The sequence below is a fragment of the Xyrauchen texanus genome, chromosome 8 (assembly GCF_025860055.1).
Source record: "Xyrauchen texanus isolate HMW12.3.18 chromosome 8, RBS_HiC_50CHRs, whole genome shotgun sequence".
Taxonomy (NCBI): domain Eukaryota; kingdom Metazoa; phylum Chordata; class Actinopteri; order Cypriniformes; family Catostomidae; genus Xyrauchen; species Xyrauchen texanus.
In genome coordinates, this window is record NC_068283.1 from 47318236 (window position 1) to 47339856 (window position 21621).

Genomic DNA, 21621 nt, shown 5'->3' on the forward strand with positions numbered 1-21621 from the left:
GGTCGTCCACAATGCTGGTTGCTTTGCGGATGCAGTGTTTTTTGTAAATGTCTTTGATGGAGGGAAGAGAGACCCCGATGATCTTCTCAGCTGTCCTCACTATCCTCTGCAGGGCTTTGCTGTCTGAAATGGTGCAAGTCCCAAACCAGGCAGTGATGCAGCTGCTCAGGATGCTCTCAATAGTCCCTCTATAGAATGTAGTGAGGATGGGGGGTGGGAGATGTGCTTTCCTCAGCCTTCGAAGAAGTAGAGACACTGCTGGGCTTTCTTGGTGATAGAGCTGGTGTTGAGGGACCAGGTGAGGTTCTCTGCCAGGTGAACACCAAGGAATTTGGTGCTCTTGACGATCTCCACAGAGGAGCCATCAATGTTCAGCGGAGAGTGTTCACCTTGTGCTCTCCTAAAGTCAACAACCATCTCTTTTGTTTTGTCGACATTCAGGGACAGGTTGTTGGCTCTACACCAGTCCGTTAGCCGCTGCACCTCCTCTCTGTATGCTGTCTCGTTGTTCTTGCTGATGAGACCCAACGTGGTTGTGTCATCTGCGAACTTGACGATGTGGTTCGAGCTGTGCATTGCTGCACAGTCGTGAGTCAGCAGAGTGAACAGCAGTGGACTGAGCACACAGCCCTGTGGGGCCCCAATGCTCAGTGTGGTGGTGGTGGAGATGCTGTTCCCGATCCGGACTGACTGAGGTCTCCCAGTCAGGAAGTCCAGGATCCAGTTGCAGAGGGAGGTGTCCAGGCCCAGCAGGTTCAGCTTTCCAATCAGGTGCTGGGGAATGATTGTGTTGAATGCTGAGCCGAAATCTATGAACAGTATTCGAACGTATTAGTCCTTTTTATCTAGGTGGGTGAGGGCCAGATGGAGGGTTGTGGCGATGGCGTCGTCCATTGAACGGTTTGGACGATACGCAAACTGCAGTGGGTCTAGTGAGGGGGGGGTCACTGGGTCTTAATGTGCCTCATGACGAGCCTCTCGAAGCACTTCATGGTGATGGGTGTAAGTGCGATGGGACAGTAGTCGTTGAGGCAGGACACTGAAGACTTCTTTGGCATGGGATGATGGTGGTGGCCTTGAAGCACGCTGGAACGACGGCGCTGCTCAGAGAGATGTTGAAGATGTCAGTAAGAACATCTGCTAGCTGGTCTGCACATCCTCTGAGCACTCTGCCAGGAATGTTGTCTGGTCCAGCAGCCTTCCGTGGGTTGACTCTACGTAGAGTTTTCCTCATATCTGCCGTGGTAAGCACCTTGTCGTTGGGAGGAGGGTTGGTCTTCCTCGCCACCACGTCGTTCTGCACTTCAGCGTAGAAGTCGTTCAACGCATCTGGAAGGGAGGCATCTTTGTCACAGGCAACTGATGTTGTCCTGTAGTTGGTGATGGCCTGGATGCCCTGCCACATGCGCCGCGTGTCACTGCTGTCCTGGAAGTTTGCCTCTCTGATTGCCTGTGACAGTTTGGCCCTAGCTGTTCTTAGGGCTGCCTTATCGCCTGCTCTGAAGGCAGAGTCTCCGGTCCTCAGCAGCATGCGCACCTCCGCAGTCATCCACGGCTTCTGGTTGGAGCGTGTGGTGATGGTCTTGGAGAAAGTGACATCATCAATGCACTTGCTGATGTAGCTGGTCACTGATGCTGTGTATTCCTCCAAGTTGGTAGAATCACCATATGTTGCAGCGTCCCTGAACATGTGCCAGTCAGTACACTCAAAACAGTCCTGAAGAGCAGAGATGGCTCCTGCTGGCCAGGTTTTCACCTGCTTCTGAAGCGGTTTTGTGTGTCTGACGAGCGGTATGTATGCTGGAATTAACATAACAGAGATGTCGTCTGAGTAGCTGAGGTGTGGGCGAGGCTCCGCTCGGTACGCGCCTGGGATGTTTGTGTAAACAAGATCAAGCGCGTTCGCCCCTCTTGTTGCAAAGTCCACATACTGATGGAATTTAGGGAGCACTGTCTTGAGATTCGCATGGTTGAAATCTCCGGCGACAATAAACAATCCGTCGGGGTGAGCGTTCTGCAGTTCGCTCATTTTTTTTGCATGAGTCTTATATTTCAGTAGTGTCTGGCGATGGTAGACACGAACACCGGTTGCTCTGATGTCTTTGTGCTGCAAAAGTCGGGCTTTTTAAACAAAAATAGCACCATTTTGGAGCAAATCATCTTAAGGAGACAGTGGTACAAAAGTGTCATATTACAAAGTTTCACTAGCATCAGAATAGTATTCAAAATGGATAAAAGTGCAAGATTTTTTTTCCTTTTAGTGACTAGTTACATTTACATAAAATGATGAACTTTCATTCTTTCCTTTTTAATGCCGAGTATAAGTGACTTGATCCCAATGATTATTAAATGGGAATATGCGTCTTGTCCCAACAATAAGATTTATTTTGCGTAATTTGTTGTTTAAATACTGATCCCATTCCGACTACCATTTGTTTTTAGTGTATATGTTTAATGTTGAATACAGTATTTTACTGGTTCTGAGGATAATACTTCTTTGGCACCTCTATCTGCTTGTTCATTTCCAGAAATTCCTGAGTGACCAGGTACTCAGCAGAAAATAATCCAAAAATTCTTTGATTTCAGAGATGCCAATTTGTTTAAAATCTTCATGACTGCTGGGTGTTCTTTATAGACTACAATGTTTCCAGACATGATTTGCAATCAGTTATCAATATTAAAAAGGATTTCTGTGGAACAGTCCTAATGAACTTCAGTGCTAGTAATACAGCATTTACTTCTGCAGTAATAACTGAACTTTGGTCAGGGAAGCATATGCGTTGACACAGTTGACTTGTTGCAAAGGCTGCTGCCACTTGATTTCCAGATTTGGATCCATCTGTGTTTATTGGAATATGTCCAGAATTTGATGGTAATACTCATTCGGATGAGTTTTTTTCTCATTAAATCCAGATGGATTTTGGGCTTTTTGAGATCCCATGGGAGGATTTTGAAAAAATGTGTCAGCTCCAGAATATTTAAATCCACTTTCAGATTCTCCAGATGGGTTTTTATACGTAAGCCAAATGGACGAATATGACTTGGTTTTCTTTCATATAGTATGGAATGTTGAGTTGAGAATGTTGAGTTGGGAATGTTGAGTTGCTGGATAGGCTGGATTTTCCTTTTTTGTTTTCAGTTTGGTTGCATATTGTAGGGCCAGCTTTAGGCATCTGATTTCCAAGGAAGGTTTATTTGACTTACACATACAAACTTTGAATTGGTGATGTTCTGTATGCTCCTAAGGCCAGTCAAATACCTTGGTGGTGAACAGTATCTAGAAGTCATTTATATAGATCTCCTGGATGATCCATAAATGATGGTTTCATGGTCCAGCTTTGAGCAAAACAAGGTTGCAAACAGGTTCATGAGTAGAACTGTCTGCTCCCATTTGGTTTTTGATAAAACATTTAAAACCTTCATAGCTTTAAAACATTTATTTTTCAATCATTTAATATGAGGGATAAAAGACAGCTTACTATCAATGTTGATACCAAGGAACCTGTTCTCTTTAACGACGTTGATGGGGACTCCATCCATAATCAACTCTGGTTCATTGTGCAACGAACAGAGCTGGCAGAAATGCATGCAGAGAGTTCTTGTTTGTGAGAACTTGAAACCATTCTAAATCAAGTCAAGTGATCTTTGTCATTCTACTAATGTAGAGACATACAAGGGAATGAAATGTTGTGCCTCACAGGACCACGGTGTTGCATATATAAACATTACACATAGGTCTAACTTATATACATTTACTTTACAGACAATTAACAGATGTATTGCAACAGTACAGACAGCAGTGCAAAGAAAAGGCAAACAGTAAATTCAGGGCAAACAGTACAGGACATTAAGGGCATGAATACATTAATACTTAAAAAACACAGGAAATGTATGTAGATAGACAGAGAGAGCACCCTCACAGTATTGCACATAAGAATTGTCAACAGTTCAAAAAAAGGAACATACATTATTGAAGTGGGAGGGGGGCGGGGGTGTTGTAATTTTTATTGGTATTGAGTGCTCTCACAGCATGGGGGAAGAAGTTATTGAGCAGTCTGGGAGAGCGGGCTCGGATGCTCCGATACGTCTTCCTGACTGTAGGAGCTGGAAGAGACTGTGGGAGGGATGGGTGGTGTCCTTCACAATACTGGTGGCTTTGCTGGAGCACTTGCTGGCTTTGCATAGAGGGACACAGATGATCTTTGCAACTGTATTCACTGTTTGCTGTAGTGTGAATGATGTGAAGTGCCCCTGTAGAATGTGGTGAGGATGAGTGGAGGGAGACTTGCTCTTTTCAGCCAAAGCAGGAAGTGGAGGCACTGCTAGGCCCTCTTGGATATTAATATTCTGTTGGTGGTCCAGGTGAGATCCCCTGTGATGTTCACCCCCAGGAATTTTATGCTGCTGAATCGCTCCACGTTCGCACCATTGATGGTCAGTGGGAGGTGGTCAACATAGTTTCATGTTAAACCTGGAGTCCATTTTGTATATCTTCATTTGGAGTTTTTCACTCAATAGTATGCATGTACTTGCTTCTGTAGCAAATGCAGACGTAGTCTACATATAAACTACAATGAACATCAGAACCAATGAATTTCGCAATGCTGTCTATTTTAATACAACATTTTTAGTATTAAAAATACTAAAAAGTTACTGATAGAATATTACCTTGAGGTACCCAAAGTTATTGTTTATGTAGATAAGTCAAGGTGTTTGCTATCTTTACTCTAAAAAGTCTGTTTGATAAATTTCAATGAAGATTGGCAGGTGACCTCAAATTCATTCGATACAGATCCTTTAAAATGCTATGTTTCCATGTCATGTCATAGGCTTTCTCCAGATCAAATAAGACAGCTACAACATGCTCCTTTCTAATAAAGGTATCACGAATATAGCTTGATTCCCAACTAAAATGATGCCCAACAAAACAACAAATGTTGACAGAGTGTAAGTACTCAAACGAGCTGTGAGACTGCCACAAGCCTACAGAGGGCAACTCTTGAGGGAAAACACATCAATAAATGTCCTTTGACTGCCAACGTAGTACTGCTATGACTTCGGTTTCTTGCCCATAATTCACCATCCAATGCATCCTCTATATTGTGCCTGATCAAGAACAAACCTGGGTTATTTTATGAGGTCTCTGTGCTTGCATTCTTGATGAATGGAATCAAACTTCAACAGCAGAGGATGACATCAGATGAGTCCACGAGACCACAAGAATGTAAAAATACATAAGAACGGACACTGCCACCCTGTCTACACCATCGAAAGCAAATAGAACACATTATAATCAATGAAGCGGTCTACACTGGATGGGTCACATCAACAGTAAACATAAGCCCTGTTCCATTGTGTGCTGTATGTGCAAGCACTTAGAAGACAAATAAGTGGTTCAGAACATTCTGACGCATTCAGTGTAGACAGCCTCTGAGAAACACCCCAAGTTGTGTTAACTGTCATCACCGGTTACGCATGTGTTTTCCCTCTATATATTGAGCCCTCTTGTCTTTGTCAGATCATTTTATAAGTCATGTTTTTTAATGTTGGTCTTTAACTTTTGCTGCCTTATTGGTTTGCTGTTTTTCTCTCCTGTGAGAGTTTTATGTTCTTGGTTTTGTTAATAAAATCCTTATTTTTGCATTCTTGCGTTTGGGACCTCAATTTTGACACTTATAAAGACAAATGAAAGGAGGAGGTTGTCTACCAATGGTACTCTGATGGTGGGGACCGTTATATCATAAAATATAATACATAATATTTATAAATATTAATAGTTTATAATATTATAGGACAATTTTCATTACAAATAGTTTGATATGGAGGCTTTTAATTTTTCTTTTACTGCCACACAGAATCCGATTTAGCTCCACACCCTCTGAAATTGTTAGAGGAAGATTAAGAATCCGTTATTAACAAAGTTCTGAACACATCCTCTGCAACTTGCCTGCTTGTTTATTAAATATTTTGGATAATCTGATTATGATTTCAACTACCAACCAGAGTATAGCATTCTCAGCTCCATTTAACACATTCCACTACAATTAAATAAATTCTGCAGATTCTACCTCAAAATAAGTGCAAATAAAAAATAAAGAAATTCTGCTGACATCTGGGCCTGCTGATGAGAGACAACATCAGACAGGTTCACACTCACCTCTTTCACCGCAGATCAGATGTCGTCCTCCATTACTGTGTACAATCTCTTCACATTTCTCCATCAGTTGAGCAGGAGTGCTGTTTATCTCCAGTCTGAAGTGTCTGTCGTTGCATTTGTGAATGATTTCCTGTATAATGTCATTGACTTGAGTGTGTGACTCGTGTGTGGTGATCATCATGGTGTGCTGATAAACAGTGTGAGAGAAAGAGTTGAGCAGCATCTCCACACACTCTTTCTCTTCTCTTGAACACTGATCATGTTTCAGTACCAGAAGGATCACATGAGGTCCTGGAGCAGACAGATACACACACTCTCTCACTCTCTGTGTCATCTGATGGAGTGAGATGTTTGGAGTGTTGATGACTGTCATGTGTTTTCCTCCAACTCTCTGTACAACATCTGGAGGTTCTTCAGTCTCAAACGCTGCTCTTCCTAACAGGAAGTTCCCCACTCGACTGTTTCCTGAAGCATTCGTCCCCAGCAGAACAATCCTCAAATCACTCACTGGAACAAATTGTCACATGTACTCTATAACACTTTGACACCAAAATCTTTAAAAATGTTACTGTATCCCATCATCACCAAGAGAAATTAACAATCCACCAGTGCACTTGAGGTTAAATTTGGCACATCTCTTATGAAAGTGATAAAACGGATCATAATTTCCATATACTGTTCACTTCATGTTCATCTATCCAAAGACTTACTTGAAGGGGGTGCCTCACAGCTCCACCTTCTCCTTCTAGTAGGCTTAAATTCAAGAGTCACTGCAAAAAAAGAAATATAAATATATATATTACATTTATCTGGTTGTGACGAGGCAGGCAAGGAATAAGAATCTAAACGCAGCTTTATTAAACTGAAAAACAAACAAGTTAACCCAGACCAAAAGAAAAAGAAAAGCACTGGGAACCAAGCACAGAACATGAAAGCTAAACATGCAAGAACTGACACAGGTAACAGGGAAACCATGGACTTAAATACACAAGGGAACAAACAAGGGAACGAGGAACACCTGGGGAAACAATCAGGGAATGAGAAATAATCAGGGAGAACCAATCAAGGAATAAATCTACAAAGGACTACAAAACAGGAACTAAACAAGAATTTCAACATAAAAGTACAAAAACAAAAGACAACAGGGAATATGACAGAGCCAATGCTTTAAGTAGCAGATTCCAGATGCTCCAAAAAGCACAAAAACAAATCGTCCATGGAGTGAAGGCGAAAACATGAGGTTCGGGGGGGGGGCACAAGGGGCAAACAGGCAGTTCAAGGTGGCACAAGGGGCAAGGAGATCAGAGGAACATGGCAAGGTCAGGGAGCAGATCAGGCAGGCGGCCAGGAGACCATGGGGACCAGAACAAATTAGGCGGTCACCCGGGTCACAGGGCCTGGGAGGAAGCCACAGGACAGGGACTGGGTCAGGGGTCCTGGAAGGAAGCCACAGGATGGGGACTGGGTCAGGGGGCCTGGGAGGCGGTCACAGGATGGGCACTGGGTCAGGAGGCCTGGAAGGCGGCCACAGGATGGGGACTAGATCAGGAGGCGGCCACAGGATGGGGACTGGGTCAGAAGGCCTGGGAGGTGGCCACAGGATGGGGACTGGGTCAGAAGGCCTGAGAGGTGGCCACAGCATGGGGACAGGGTCAGGAGGCGGCCACAGGATGGGGACTGGGTAAGGGGGCCTGGGAGGCGGCCAAAGGAAGGGGTCTGGGTCAGGGGGCCTGGGAGGCGGCCACAGGACGGGGACTGGGTCAGGCAGCCTGGGAGGCAGTCACAGGATGGGGACTGGGTCAGGAGGCCTGGGAGGCGGCCACAGTACGGGGACTGGGTCAGAAGGCCTAGGAGGCGGCCACAGTACAGGGACTGGGTCAGAAGGCCTAGGAGGCGGCCACAGTACGGGGACTGGGTCAGGAGGTGGCCACAGGATGGGGACTGGGTAAGGGGGCCTGGTAGGTGGCCACAGGACGGGGTCTGGGCCAGGGGGCCTGGGAGGCAGCCACAGGACGGGGACTGGGTCAGGCAGCCTGGGAGGCAGTCACAGGATGGGGACTGGGTCAAGGGGCCTGGGAGGCGGCCACAGGACGGGGACTGGGTCAGGAGGCCTGGAAGGTGGCCACAGGACGGGGACTGGGTCAGAAGGCCTGGGAGGCGGTCACAAGATGGGGACTGGGTCAGGAGGCGGCCACAAGATGGGGACTGGGTAAGGGGGTCTGGGAGGCAGCCACAGGATGGGGACTGGTTCAGGCGGCCTGGGAGGCGGCCACAGGACGGGGACTGGGTCAGAACACAGGACGGGGACTGGGTCAGAAGGCCTGGCAGGCGGCCACAGGACAGGGACTGGGTCAGGAGGTGGCCACAGAACAGGGACTGGGTCAGGAGGTGGAGCCGCTGTAGAATTTGCCGCTAGTAAGTCGGGTTAATTAAATTAATGTACTCCACGTGTAGTTCCCGGTCTCCGGTAATTCCCTCCATTCATTGGCAAGGAGGCCGATCTGGTATACGGACTTTAAGTGGCCATCAGCAAAACCAGTGCATCTGACTATGGTGCTGAACAGATGAGAGTATTCAACGATAGGGAGGTACGCTCGGCTCAACCGGATAAAGACCGCTGCTAGATCCATCTTTTGGTCAGTTTTTCTGTGACGAGGCAGGCAAGGAATAAGAATCTAAACGCAGTTTTGTTAAACTGAAAAACAAACAAGTTAACCCGGAGCAAAAGGAAAAGAAAAACACTGGGAACCAAGCACAGAACATGAAAGCTAAACATGCGAGAACTGACACAGGAAACAGGGAAACCATGGGCTTAAATACACAAGGGAACAAAGGAACAAAGGGAACGAGGAACACCTGGGGAAACAATCAGGGAATGAGAAATAAATCAGGGAGAACCAATCAAGGAATAAAACTACAAAGGACTACAAAACTAACAGGAAACAGGAACTAAACAAGAATGTCAACATAAAAGTACAAAAACAAAAGACAACAGGGACAACAATTCTTCCAAACAGCAATATTAGTAAAAGTGTAATTATGAGCTACCAAAAAAAAAATCTTCACTTTTATTAAACATGTAGTAAGGAATTACTACATGTATACAAATGTATGATATTGTAACATACAGTATTCTACCTTGTATTCTGCCAGCTCTCATTTGGTCAAATCATTTGATATTGATGCTGCTGTTTAGTACTTCAATAAACATCTTTTAGTCTTTATTTTATGAATTTGAATTCTATTGAATCAAATTCCTCCCAAACATTTATTAAGAGCTCTAATTTCTCCATGTATCTCACCTCCACTTGCAGTGTCAGACATGTTGATTTTCCTTTCTCTACTATGTTTCTTTCTTTAGTCTTCAGTTGGTTGTCTTCTCTGACTCCTTACAGCTCTCTATTAATTCCTTCACCCTGGAAGAGATTACAGTCATTTATTTATTATTTATTTATTATAGTTAGTGCAGTTCTATTATTCTAAAAACATTTTGGGGGTTATCATGGTTATCTCTCTCTTACATACATTCATACCGCATATAAACAAACTCTCCTGAACTGCTGAAAAATGAATGATTGTACTCAAGTGATGCTGTGTATTTGTTCTGCACCTTGATGCAATAAATGACTTCACATTTAATAAAATTTCATTTATGTGTTTGTTTGTCAGGGACATTAAACATTAATCAAACATCTCACTGATGTAAATGTGCTAGATTTAGCCATAATGACACATTTTAATCTGTTGTCTGGGCAGGTTGATGTCAAAGGATGAAAATGACAATGAAACTACTGAACACATCATTTAAAACTCACCCACTCAAGTAATCATTAAATAAAATACAACCGTGATGAAACCTGTTTGACATTTTGTCTAGTATCTAAAGAGCTTGTTTGTACATTGTTTCGTCAGGCTTCAGGACAGATTAATGTCTTTAACATCAAATCATTTCCATAACTGAGTATTTTTGTATTTTGTTGACCATAGATTCAGGATGATGTACAACATTTATCTCTAAGCAGAATTCATGTATTTATTTATAATTGAACTTGTTACATTAATAAACTGAACATTAGCGGAAGACTTCATGTCATTCATCCAACACTGAACTCAATATTTTACACAGAGATTTCTGTTTGAGACGGTTCTGTGACAGAAGATGAACGTGAAACACTGATATTACTGCAACTCAAAGTCATTAATCACATAATTATTAAACTGAACTCATTTTATAGTGTTTATCTCATATTTCAATGTCATACAGCAAATATAAAGAAGACATTCATTACCTGTGTGTGGAGGTTTCTTTAAGTTTCTTATTCTCTCTACAAGAACAGGAAGAAGTCTCTGTGGGCGGAGTCAGTCAGGTTGGACAGGTTTTGCTGACTTTTGTCTCTGGTCAGGTATGTGCAGGTATGTGCAGGTTCAACAGGAACAAAGAACGTGACACAAGAAAATATGTACAGAGTCTAAGTACTGCACAGATGAACCTTTATCATGGAGAACTTTAGAGACATAACTAAGGAAAGAAAGCAGAATATGCAGTTATGCTCATGGATATCCGCTTTATTTTCTGCTACATGCCTCAAACAAAACTCTTCTTTAAATGATTTGATATCACTAACTTGGCAAACTTGGGCAAATCCGGTGATTATTTAATCTTCAAATGCATACATTATATCAATGTGTTACCTTATGAACAAGACTGAAGGCAGACTGATCCAGTGAGCTTCTCTTCAGAGAAGTTTCATCAAACCAGCCAATCAGATTAAGTGCACTGAAAGTCACTTTGGATAAAAGCATCTGCCAAATGCATAAATGTAAATGTAAATTAAATGTTTAGCTTGCTGCATATACATGATATAAAGTCACGATTGTTCATGTGAGTTCAAAAAGAGCAAAGAAATCATCTTCCCATCATAACTTACAGTTTCTCTCAAACCGGTTTTGGAGAAGTCAGGCTGTTTGAGCCACATGATGAGGCTTATGCCAAATAAACTATTCTATCACTATATTCATATTATTATTTTTCCCTCTAGTCTTTTTGGCAGAAATGAGAAGTGAATACAAACAAAATAATAATAATAATAAAAAGATGACCACTATAGGGTGTTTTCTCCCTTTCTTACTTGTTTGTAAATGTTGTTTCATTTAAAGGAATCTGCACAAGCAAGTTTGACCTTTACTCATGCAACATTTCTGGAATGAAGAAGTCAAACTGTTCTTCATTCCTGAAGACAGAAAACAATCTAGGATGATGTTCCTCATTCTTGAACCGCACACAAACTAAGATGAGGTTGTCCACAGCCACTGAATGAAGCCACAAGGACTGCTGAATACTGCCTCATTGAAACATACCGTAAGCACATCTGTTACGATAGCTTTAAACCAGAAACATTCTGCTCAGTTGTGAGGAATAATACAAATTAAAATAAAAAATCAGGAAGGCTTTGCTTTTATTTGATGTATATTTTTACCTTTGACATTATAAAATCTGATGTAACACACTGACCAGGTCAGACTGTGGGCTTGGTCATGAAATTGAGCCCCACCACAGTATTACTATATCACCCATCCAAATATGAAAAGTCATTTCTTTATTTTTCTAGAAATAAGCACACTGTACAGTAGTTGATAAATAATTCACAAATGCACATTAACTTGTTTACAAATTTGTAAATGTATTAATGGAAAGGAGGAGGCGAGATAAAACATATTTTAATTATAAACTCACCAAAAATCAAGATCAAGAAACTCATCAACACGGGGCATCGGGTATGCGTCAGATTTAGACAGCATGCTGACTTCTCTATAATCCACACAGAACTGTACAGACCTGTCGCTCTTGGGGACAAGAACAACCGGGCTGGACCAGTCACTGTGGGATTCCTCTATTACCCCCATATCAAGCATCACATCTATTTCTTCCCGAACCATTTTCTTTTTGTGCTCGGGCAAGCGATAGGGACGGCTATGTACCACCACTCTCGGTTCGGTCTCGATGTGGTGCTGGATGAGGTTTGTACGACCCGGTAGAGGGAAAACACATCTGCGAACTCCTGTTGCATCTCGGCAACCTCTGTGGGTTGATATGGTGAGAGGCGGAAATAAATAAATAAATAAATACACTTTTAAAAGTGTGTTCCCCAACTGAGTAACATTAACGGTTTGAGCATGTGTGAAGTTAGGACAGGTTGAGACAAGTTAACGATGATTGTTGTTACTCTGAAGTCTGAAGTCAAACAGATGAAATCAGCCACTTGTGGCCATGACACTGGACCATGAAGAAATGGAGATCACTCAGAATAAAGCTAAACATCAGCTCTCATTGCAGTCTCCATCTTTACACCCAAGATCTCACCCAAATGTGCTTGCACCGTTTCTATTGAGACAAGCATCAACATCAGTGGCGGTGCTCCCATGCATCCATATTTGTTTACATCAGTCATGTGTCACTAGAATGGGGTTGTGTGTTTTCACATGAATTTGTGATTGGATCATCTTGACAGCCGGAGTAATCCTCAGTGGTTTAGTGTGTGAATGTCCAGTTGTTTGTCTGTATTCATTAATATATTCTGTTCAGATTGTGAAAGTGTTGTAGTGTAATCCAGCCCCTAAAATCACCTCGCTTTTACCAAGTGGATTAAGAAATTGCAGAGTGATAGAAACAACTCACAACATCACAGACTTTAATGGTATTTTTGGTGCAGATGTGTGAACTGGTAATCAGAAGGTTGCTGGTTTGATCCCCACAGTCACCACCATTGTGTCCTTGAGCAAGACACTTAACTCCAGGTTGCTCCGGGGGGATTGTCCCTGTAATAAGTGCACTGTAAGTCGCTTTGGATAAAAGCAGTCTGCCAAATTCATAAATGTAAATGAAATGGTTGAAAAAAAAATAAACCTTTTTTTATACCATTAAGTTGTGTGTGCTACCAGCATCCCATTGTAACAAATTCAGAGGTTTTTTTATGTTATGTATTGTGCGCACACACACACACACACACGCACGCACGCACGCACGCGCGCGCACACACTTAAACAGGTCACGGTACAGCCACTTACAAGCTATAATGTTGTTGCTCCTTCAAACACGAGGATCCTCCGCCGACAGACAGACAGCGCTCCCTCCTGTCTTAGACGTGTTAAATATAGAAGTTACTTTTTTGACATTTCGTTGAAGTTCACCTCAGAAGGAAGACAGTTGAGCTGGACTGCGTGTGTGCTTCTCTGTAAGTACATTTAAATGCGTTGATATTTACAGTAGTGTGTAACACAATGTGTCATTTAATTATATTCTTTTGTGCAGTTATGTTCATTACGCCATAAACACGACACATTTAGGGAAGACTTTGTGCTCAATAGGCTGCACTGGTGTGAGTAAGATTTTAACAAAAATGTACCAGAGAATAATCTGTGTGTGAGTGTGTGTGTGTGAGAGTGTGTGTGTGAGTGTGTGTGTAGTGTGTGAGTGTGTGTGTGTGTGTGTGTGTGTGTGAGTGTGTGTAGTGTGTGTGTGAGTGTGTGTGTAGTGTGTGTGTGTGTGTGTGTGTGTGTGTGTGTATAGTGTGTGTGTGTGTGTGTGTGTGTATAGAGTGTGTATGTGTGTGTATAGAGTGTGTGTGTGTAGTGTGTGTGTGTGAGTGTGTGTGTAGTGTGTGAGTGTGTGTGTGTGTGAGAGAGTGTGAGTGTGTGTGTGTGTGTGTGTGTGTGTGTAGTGTGTGTGTGTGTGTGAGTGTGTGTGTAGTGTGTGTGTGTGTGTGTGTGTGTGTGTATAGTGTGTGTGTGTGTGTGTGTGTGTGTGTATAGAGTGTGTATGTGTGTGTATAGAGTGTGTGTGTGTAGTGTGTGTGTGTGTGTGTGAGAGTGGCTGTATTTATCACTTTGTGGGACCAAATGTCCCCATAAGGATAGTAAACCCATAAATTTTTGACCTTGTGGGGACATTTCTGTGGGTCCCCATGAGGCAAAACAGCTTATAAATCATACTAAATGATGTTTTATTGAAAATGTAAAAATGCAGAAAGTTTTCTGTGAGGGTTAGGTTTAGGGGTAGGGTTAGGTTTAGGGGATAGAATATAAAGTTTGTACAGTATAAAAACCATTATGTCTATGGAAAGTCCCCATAAAACATGGAAACACAACGTGTGTGTACAAACACAACGTGTGTGTAGTGTGTGTGTGAGTGTGTGTGTAGTGTGTGTGTGTGTGTGTATAGTGTGTGTGTGTGTGTGTGTGTGTGTGTGTGTGTGTGTTAATGCGAGTCCTTTATGAAGCAGATGTGCTATTGAAGGTTATTCCGTCAACAATCAAACGGTTATTCCATCAACGTTCAAAAATAATGTTTAATTTCTGTATTTGACAAATACACAAAAACACATATACAGTTTAATTAACTAATCGTGATTTTTATTAACTATAATAATTACCTTAATAACATTTAATAATTAATTTAACAAATATAGTTTAATTCACACTATACAACATCTATTTGTTAACATTAGATAATAGATGTCATGAACTAACAATGAACAATACATTTATTAATATTGATTACAATTGTTACAATTACAATAGTTGTTAGTTTATAGTGTATTAACTGAAGTTAACTATGATGTTGCCTGTCATTTAATCCTCCTGTATTTGGACCTGACCGGCCACTGTAAAATCAGCATCAGTGATGTCATAATTTCATAACTCACTGATTGGTCTTGTATATTTCAGTGGGTTTATTATAAGCAGCCACTTCTATAAACTCATGTGACATTTATTTGAATTGGCTTTTTAAAATAAGTAATTTATCATGCATAATTAATAATAAATTAAATCCAAATATAAACTAGTTATTTGAAAATCATTTTTAAATGTGATGACATTTTTATTTTAAGGTATGCTCATTTTAACACCTTAGTTAATGTGTTCAAACTTCTGTAACACCCACATCTAGACAACAATCACATCTGTAACGCGGACATTCCTGTCCGGATAAGCCATAAACTGTAAAAAAAATGGCCGACGCCCCTTCGCTCTTTTCCATTGGTGAGAACTGAAGCCGCCAGTGTCCCGATATGGCGTTGAAATAATTAATGATAGAAATTTAGATATTAAATTTAAAGCTCCAATCTCCTCAGTCCTCCGAAGATCCCGAAATTGTGTTGTGGAGGTTGTGTTGTGGAGGTTGTGTTGTGGAGGTTGTGTTGTGGAGGTTGTGTTGTGGAAGTTGTGTTGTGGAGGTTGTATTGTGGAGGTTGTGTTGTGGAGGTTGTGTTGTGGAGGTTGTGTTGTGGAAGTTGTGTTGTGGAGGTTGTATTGTGGAGGTTGTATGTGGAGGTTGTGTTGTGGAGGTTGTGTTGTGGAGGTTGTGTTGTGGAAGTTGTGTTGTGGAGGTTGTATTGTGGAGGTTGTATGTGGAGGTTGTGTTGTGGAGGTTGTGTTGTGGAGGTTGTGTTGTGGAGGTTGTGTTGTGGAGGTTGTGTTGTGGAAGTTGTATTGTGGAGGTTGTGTTGTGGAGGTTGTATTGTGGAAGTTGTGTTGTGGAGGTTGTGTTGTGGAAGTTGTATTGTGGAGGTTGTATTGTGGAAGTTGTATTGTGGAGGTTGTATTGTGGAGGTTGTATGTGGAGGTTGTGTTGTGGAGGTTGTGTTGTGGAAGTTGTATTGTGGAGGTTGTGTTGTGGAAGTTGTATTGTGGAGGTTGTATTGTGGAGGTTGTATGTGGAGGTTGTGTTGTGGAGGTTGTGTTGTGGAAGTTGTGTTGTGGAGGTTGTGTTGTGGAGGTTGTGTTGTGGAGGTTGTATTGTGGAGGTTGTGTTGTGGAGGTTGTGTTGTGGAGGTTGTGTTGTGGAAGTTGTGTTGTGGAGGTTGTGTTGTGGAGGTTGTGTTGTGGAGGTTGTGTTGTGGAAGTTGTGTTGTGGAGGTTGTATTGTGGAGGTTGTGTTGTGGAGGTTGTGTTGTGGAGGTTGTGTTGTGGAGGTTGTATTGTGGAGGTTGTGTTGTGGAGGTTGTGTTGTGGAGGTTGTGTTGTGGAGGTTGTGTTGTGGAGGTTGTGTTGTGGAAGTTGTGTTGTGGAGGTTGTATTGTGGAGGTTGTATTGTGGAGGTTGTGTTGTGGAGGTTGTGTTGTGGAGGTTGTGTTGTGGAGGTTGTGTTGTGGAGGTTGTGTTGTGGAGGTTGTGTTGTGGAGGTTGTGTTGTGGAGGTTGTGTTGTGGGAGGTTGTGTTGTGGAGGTTGTGTTGTGGAGGTTGTGTTGTGGGAGGTTGTGTTGTGGAGGTTGTGTTGTGGAGGTTGTGTTGTGGAGGTTGTGTTGTGGAGGTTGTGTTGTGGAGGTTGTGTTGTGGAGGTTGTGTTGTGGAGGTTGTGTTGTGGAGGTTGTGTTGTGGAGGTTGTGTTGTGGAGGTTGTGTTGTGGAGGTTGTGTTGTGGAGGTTGTGTTGTGGAGGTTGTGTTGTGGAGGTTGTGTTGTGGAGGTTGTGTTGTGGAGGTTGTGTTGTGGAGGTTGTGTTGTGGAGGTTGTGTTGTGGAGGTTGTGTTGTGGAGGTTGTGTTGTGGAGGTTGTGTTGTGGAGGTTGTGTTGTGGAGGTTGTGTTGTGGAGGTTGTGTTGTGGAGGTTGTGTTGTGGAGGTTGTGTTGTGGAGGTTGTGTTGTGGAGGTTGTGTTGTGGAGGTTGTGTTGTGGAGGTTGTGTTGTGGAGGTTGTGTTGTGGAGGTTGTGTTGTGGGAGGTTGTGTTGTGGAGGTTGTGTTGTGGAGGTTGTGTTGTGGAGGTTGTGTTGTGGAGGTTGTGTTGTGGAGGTTGTGTTGTGGAGGTTGTGTTGTGGAGGTTGTGTTGTGGAGGTTGTGTTGTGGAGGTTGTGTTGTGGAGGTTGTGTTGTGGGAGGTTGTGTTGTGGAGGTTGTGTTGTGGAGGTTGTGTTGTGGAGGTTGTGTTGTGGAGGTTGTGTTGTGGAGGTTGTGTTGTGGAGGTTGTGTTGTGGAGGTTGTGTTGTGGAGGTTGTGTTGTGGAGGTTGTGTTGTGGAGGTTGTGTTGTGGAGGTTGTGTTGTGGAGGTTGTGTTGTGGAGGTTGTGTTGTGGAGGTTGTGTTGTGGAAGTTGTGTTGTGGAGGTTGTGTTGTGGAGGTTGTGTTGTGGAGGTTGTGTTGTGGAGGTTGTGTTGTGGAGGTTGTGTTGTGGAGGTTGTGTTGTGGAGGTTGTGTTGTGGAGGTTGTGTTGTGGAGGTTGTGTTGTGGAGGTTGTGTTGTGGAGGTTGTGTTGTGGAGGTTGTGTTGTGGAGGTTGTGTTGTGGAGGTTGTGTTGTGGAGGTTGTGTTGTGGAGGTTGTGTTGTGGAGGTTGTGTTGTGGAGGTTGTGTTGTGGAGGTTGTGTTGTGGAGGTTGTGTTGTGGAGGTTGTGTTGTGGAAGTTGTGTTGTGGAGGTTGTGTTGTGGAGGTTGTGTTGTGGAGGTTGTGTTGTGGAAGTTGTGTTGTGGAGGTTGTGTTGTGGAGGTTGTGTTGTGGAGGTTGTGTTGTGGAGGTTGTATTGTGGAGGTTTCCGAAATAGGAGCTGAATTATTTCACAGTGACATAATATTGTTTACATGAAGTTGTAGAAGTATGCTAAAATTGTGTATAAATAAACGCTTTTATGCATTTTTTATATGATATGAGCAAACAAATATCGTGGCCCCCATTGTTACTGTGTAATTACACTAATACATAATGACGATATTAATTAGCAGCATGGACTTCCTTTAGGTTAACGGTTAGGGGAAGGGTTTGGTTCAGAGTTAGTTGCTTGTAATTGTGCATAATTTACTGTTATTAATATCGTCAAGACTTGAAATATGTGTAACAATGACGCTGTAAAACAAAGTGTCAAATAATTGACAGAAATTAAGGAAAATTCCTATATATTATGTACACATTTCATGTATAAGTATCCTGTGAATCTAAACTTTTTGGTTGTTCCTCAGTTATCTTGCAGGAAGTGTCTTCAAGTAAGGAGAAAAGTACCCTGAAATCATGTATCAGGTGAGCGATTGTTTTTTTCTTCTGTGACTATTGTCCAATTATATGTGTACTATGTTGACTTTGTGTTTCAGAGTGTGCCGAACACAGTGCGGATGAGAGAGGAGGAACATGATGATCGTCGACTGCTGCTGATCGGCAAAACTGGACTTGGAAAAAGCTCAACAGGAAACACCATCTTTAATGCTTCTGTGTTTCAGTCAAAAATGAGTTCTTCATCAGTGACCAGACGATGTCAAACACACACTGATACTGTTAATAACAGAAGAGTGACAGTTACTGATACTCCAGACTTTAAGTTCTCCACTGATAGAGACTTTGATTCAGACTCTGAACTGAAGAGAGCTCTTGAATCATCTTCTCCAGGTGTTCATGCAATCTTGCTTTTCCTTCCTTTAAACACTTTCACTAAACAGGAGAAGGAGTTTGTGGAGTGGTTTGAACAGATGTTTGGTGTAGAAGTGTTCAGATATACTATAGTCCTCTTTACTCATGCAGATAAAACACACAGAGCAGTAAGAGAACTGATCAGAGGAAATAATGAAGTGTCTAATCTTGTTAATCGTTGTGGTGGAGGATATTGTACAATGAACAATAAAGATCCATCAAACAGAAGGCAGGTGACTGAACTCCTGGAGAAGATCGACAGAATGGTGTCTAATAACACAAACACCTGCTACAGTCTGAAGAAGCTGCTGAGAACTGAGAGAAGAGTTGAAGAAGAGAAGAGACGGATCTTAGAGGAACCAAGAAGAGAGAAGGAGAGGATAGAGAGAGAACATCAACGGGAATTAGAGAGAGTCAGGAGAGAGACAGAGATTCGTGTGAGGACAGAATATGCGCAGAGATCAAAAGAACTAGAAGAAGTTCATAAAGTCACAGAAACTGGCAATGGATGCAAACGGTTTTCTCAAAAGTATCGCCTCTTTATTATACTTGCCGCAGTTTTTGGTGGACTGGCTGTTTTAGTAATTGCCATTGTACTGAGTGTTTCTTTCCAAAGGCAGCCCTAAAAGTATGTGTTGTGATATGATTGTGGTGTAGCCTCTGTGCTGCTCAATTCGCAAGAGAATTATTTTAATATCTTAAATCAATATTTTTCTTTTTAGTGAAAGCCAGCAGCACACTAGCAGATTTGTATTTATTTTTTATAGTTGCAGATTTTCAGGTGTGAGTGTAACTGGCCCTGCTTGACACGCTCTGAGCTGTAATCGAATTGGCGTGGGAGGTGGGCACTTACGAAGAGGCTAAAGGCTACATCCTCTAGTGTCAGTAGCTAGTGCCCTCTTCAGGCCATAGGAGTGAGGTTATCACACACTGCACAGCACGTACCAACTGGCTCCCATTACCTGGGCTTTATGTACATGGTTGCTGGCCAGTAGGTGTACATCGAGCTGCGCATTAGCATCCGCCAGCAGGAGGTTGTTAATCCCTCGTCCATCGTGAGTTAGTGGCTTCAAAAATTCCTGAGCAACATCTGGTTTGTTTGATATTATCAAAGTATTTACTTTTATTAAGAAGGAAACCGATGGAGTGCGTACTCCAGGTAGGGAAGGAGGTATTGCCCCAAGTGAAGGAGTTCAAGTACCTCGGGGTCTTGTTCACGAGTGAGGGGACAATGGAGCGGGAGGTTGGCCGGAGAATCGGGGGCAGCGGGGGCGGTATTGCACTCGCTCTATCGCACCGTTGTCACGAAAAGAGAGCTGAGCCGGAAGGCAAAGCTCTCGATCTACCGGTCCATTTTCGTTCCTACCCTCATCTATGGTCATGAAGGCTGGATCATGACCGAAAGAACTAGGTTGCGAGTACAAGCGGCCGAAATGGGCTTCCTCAGAAGGGTGGAGGGCTTCTCCCTTAGAGATAGGGTGAGGAGCTCAGTCATCCGTGAGGAGCTCAGAGTAGAGCCGCTGCTCCTTTGCGTCGAAAGGAGTCAGTTGAGGTGGTTTGGGCATCTGGTAAGGATGCCCCCTGGCCGCCTCCCTAGGGAGGTGTTTCAGGCACGTCCAGCTGGGAGGAGGCCTCGGGGAAGACCCAGGATTAGGTGGAGAGATTACATCTCCACACTGGCCTGGAAAAGCCTCGGGGTCCCCCAGTCAGAGCTGGTTAATGTGGCTCGGATAGGGAAGTTTGGGGCCCCCTGCTGGAGCTGCTGCCCCTGAGACCCGAATTCAGATAAGCGGTTGAAGATGGATGGATGGATGGATTTTAGTAAGATGTATACAAGTGCAGCTTGTGTCATACCTCTGACTGATGAGAACAAGATCTCTGCAAAACTGCAAGTGTGACAGCCTTAACCAAAAGAGCATGATTTAGTCTGTTAGTGTGATGCTGGCTTTAATAGACTTAATGTTCCACTAACTGTAATCTTTGTTTGTGATCTGAATGTCAACAAATGTGATCAATGAATTCAATGAAAACTGAACAGATTTCAGATGTAATTTAGGTTTGCTGTAGCTTCTCGAAAATATATTTGGTGTTATTAATTAAATTGATCCTATATTTAAATAAATGAATATTAAATACTAGTTTATTTTCCTTATATAATGGATTTCGGCTTCTTTGAACTATAACTATAAAATATAACTAATTACATCATATGTACTAATATGTGCTCCAGGATCCATTTCTTCATGATAGTGATGGGAAGATGGGATTATTTTACTGACTTGGATCTTTGAATCTCGTTCATTAAAATGAATGAATCTGTATTCAATAATTTCGTTCAATAGTCACGTGACAGCTGCATAGCTCTACAGGAAACAAAATTGATTAGTTCACCTCCTGAGTCCCGTATGAGTCTTTCGTTCACCTGTCACATGACCACTACTATGTGTCATTCGTATAGAAGACAAAATGATTCCTGCATGAGTGACAATTATGTTTTCTCTGTCTCTTTGCAGCTTATAGTTCAGTGTGCAGATGTATGTATCATGATTAATACATGTTGTGTAACAATAAATTACATTTTGAAATCATACAAATTGTCATGATTAATTATGTCCATGTATTTAATGCAGAAAGTTTTTACAAGATATTTTATGCCAAGTGTAAAATTGATGTAATTGATGTGATCAGTGGGTACAACAGGGTAAAAGGCTCCATTGATTTAATTTTCTCCCAAAATGCTAAATAGCAACAAAACTGCCAACTTAATTTCCTAAACATCTGTTTGACACTATACACTGTACAATTTCAATTAGATCTTTGTTTTTGATGTCCAACGGTTGATTTTAAACCAATCAAATCAAATAAATGTTGTAAATTAAGCTAATGAAAATCCGGTAGACCAACGCAATGGCGTCCACGATCCAGTGGGCAAGCCTCTGTTTGGAGACAGTATTCCCTTTCCACTGTCCACCAAAGCAGACAAAGAGCTGCTCAGAGCATCTGAAGCTCTGCGTGTGATCCAAATAGGTGCGCAAAGCATGCACCGGACACTGCAATGCTTATGCTGGGTCTTCCTCCTCCT

General features: G+C 42.5%; 2 protein-coding genes across 2 annotated transcripts in view; one reads left to right on the top strand and one right to left on the bottom strand.

The window, feature by feature from the left end:
- The window catches only part of LOC127648265 (interferon-induced very large GTPase 1-like), a 270334-nt gene extending 259821 nt beyond the window's left edge, over positions 1–10513 (bottom strand). The window contains 4 exon segments of the mRNA XM_052132850.1: positions 6158–6664; positions 6868–6927; positions 9460–9573; positions 10447–10513. Coding sequence (XP_051988810.1) covers positions 6158–6664; positions 6868–6927; positions 9460–9481 — 589 coding nt within the window. The 5' untranslated portion in view covers positions 9482–9573; positions 10447–10513.
- Positions 10514–13250: 2737 nt separating this feature from the next.
- Positions 13251–21096, top strand: LOC127648329 (GTPase IMAP family member 9-like). Its single transcript, XM_052132983.1, has 3 exons — positions 13251–13389; positions 18098–18155; positions 18227–21096. Exons 2-3 carry the CDS (start codon positions 18147–18149, stop codon positions 19163–19165), a joined length of 948 nt encoding a protein of 315 aa, XP_051988943.1. The 5' UTR covers positions 13251–13389; positions 18098–18146; the 3' UTR covers positions 19166–21096.
- Positions 21097–21621: the final 525 nt, after the last annotated feature.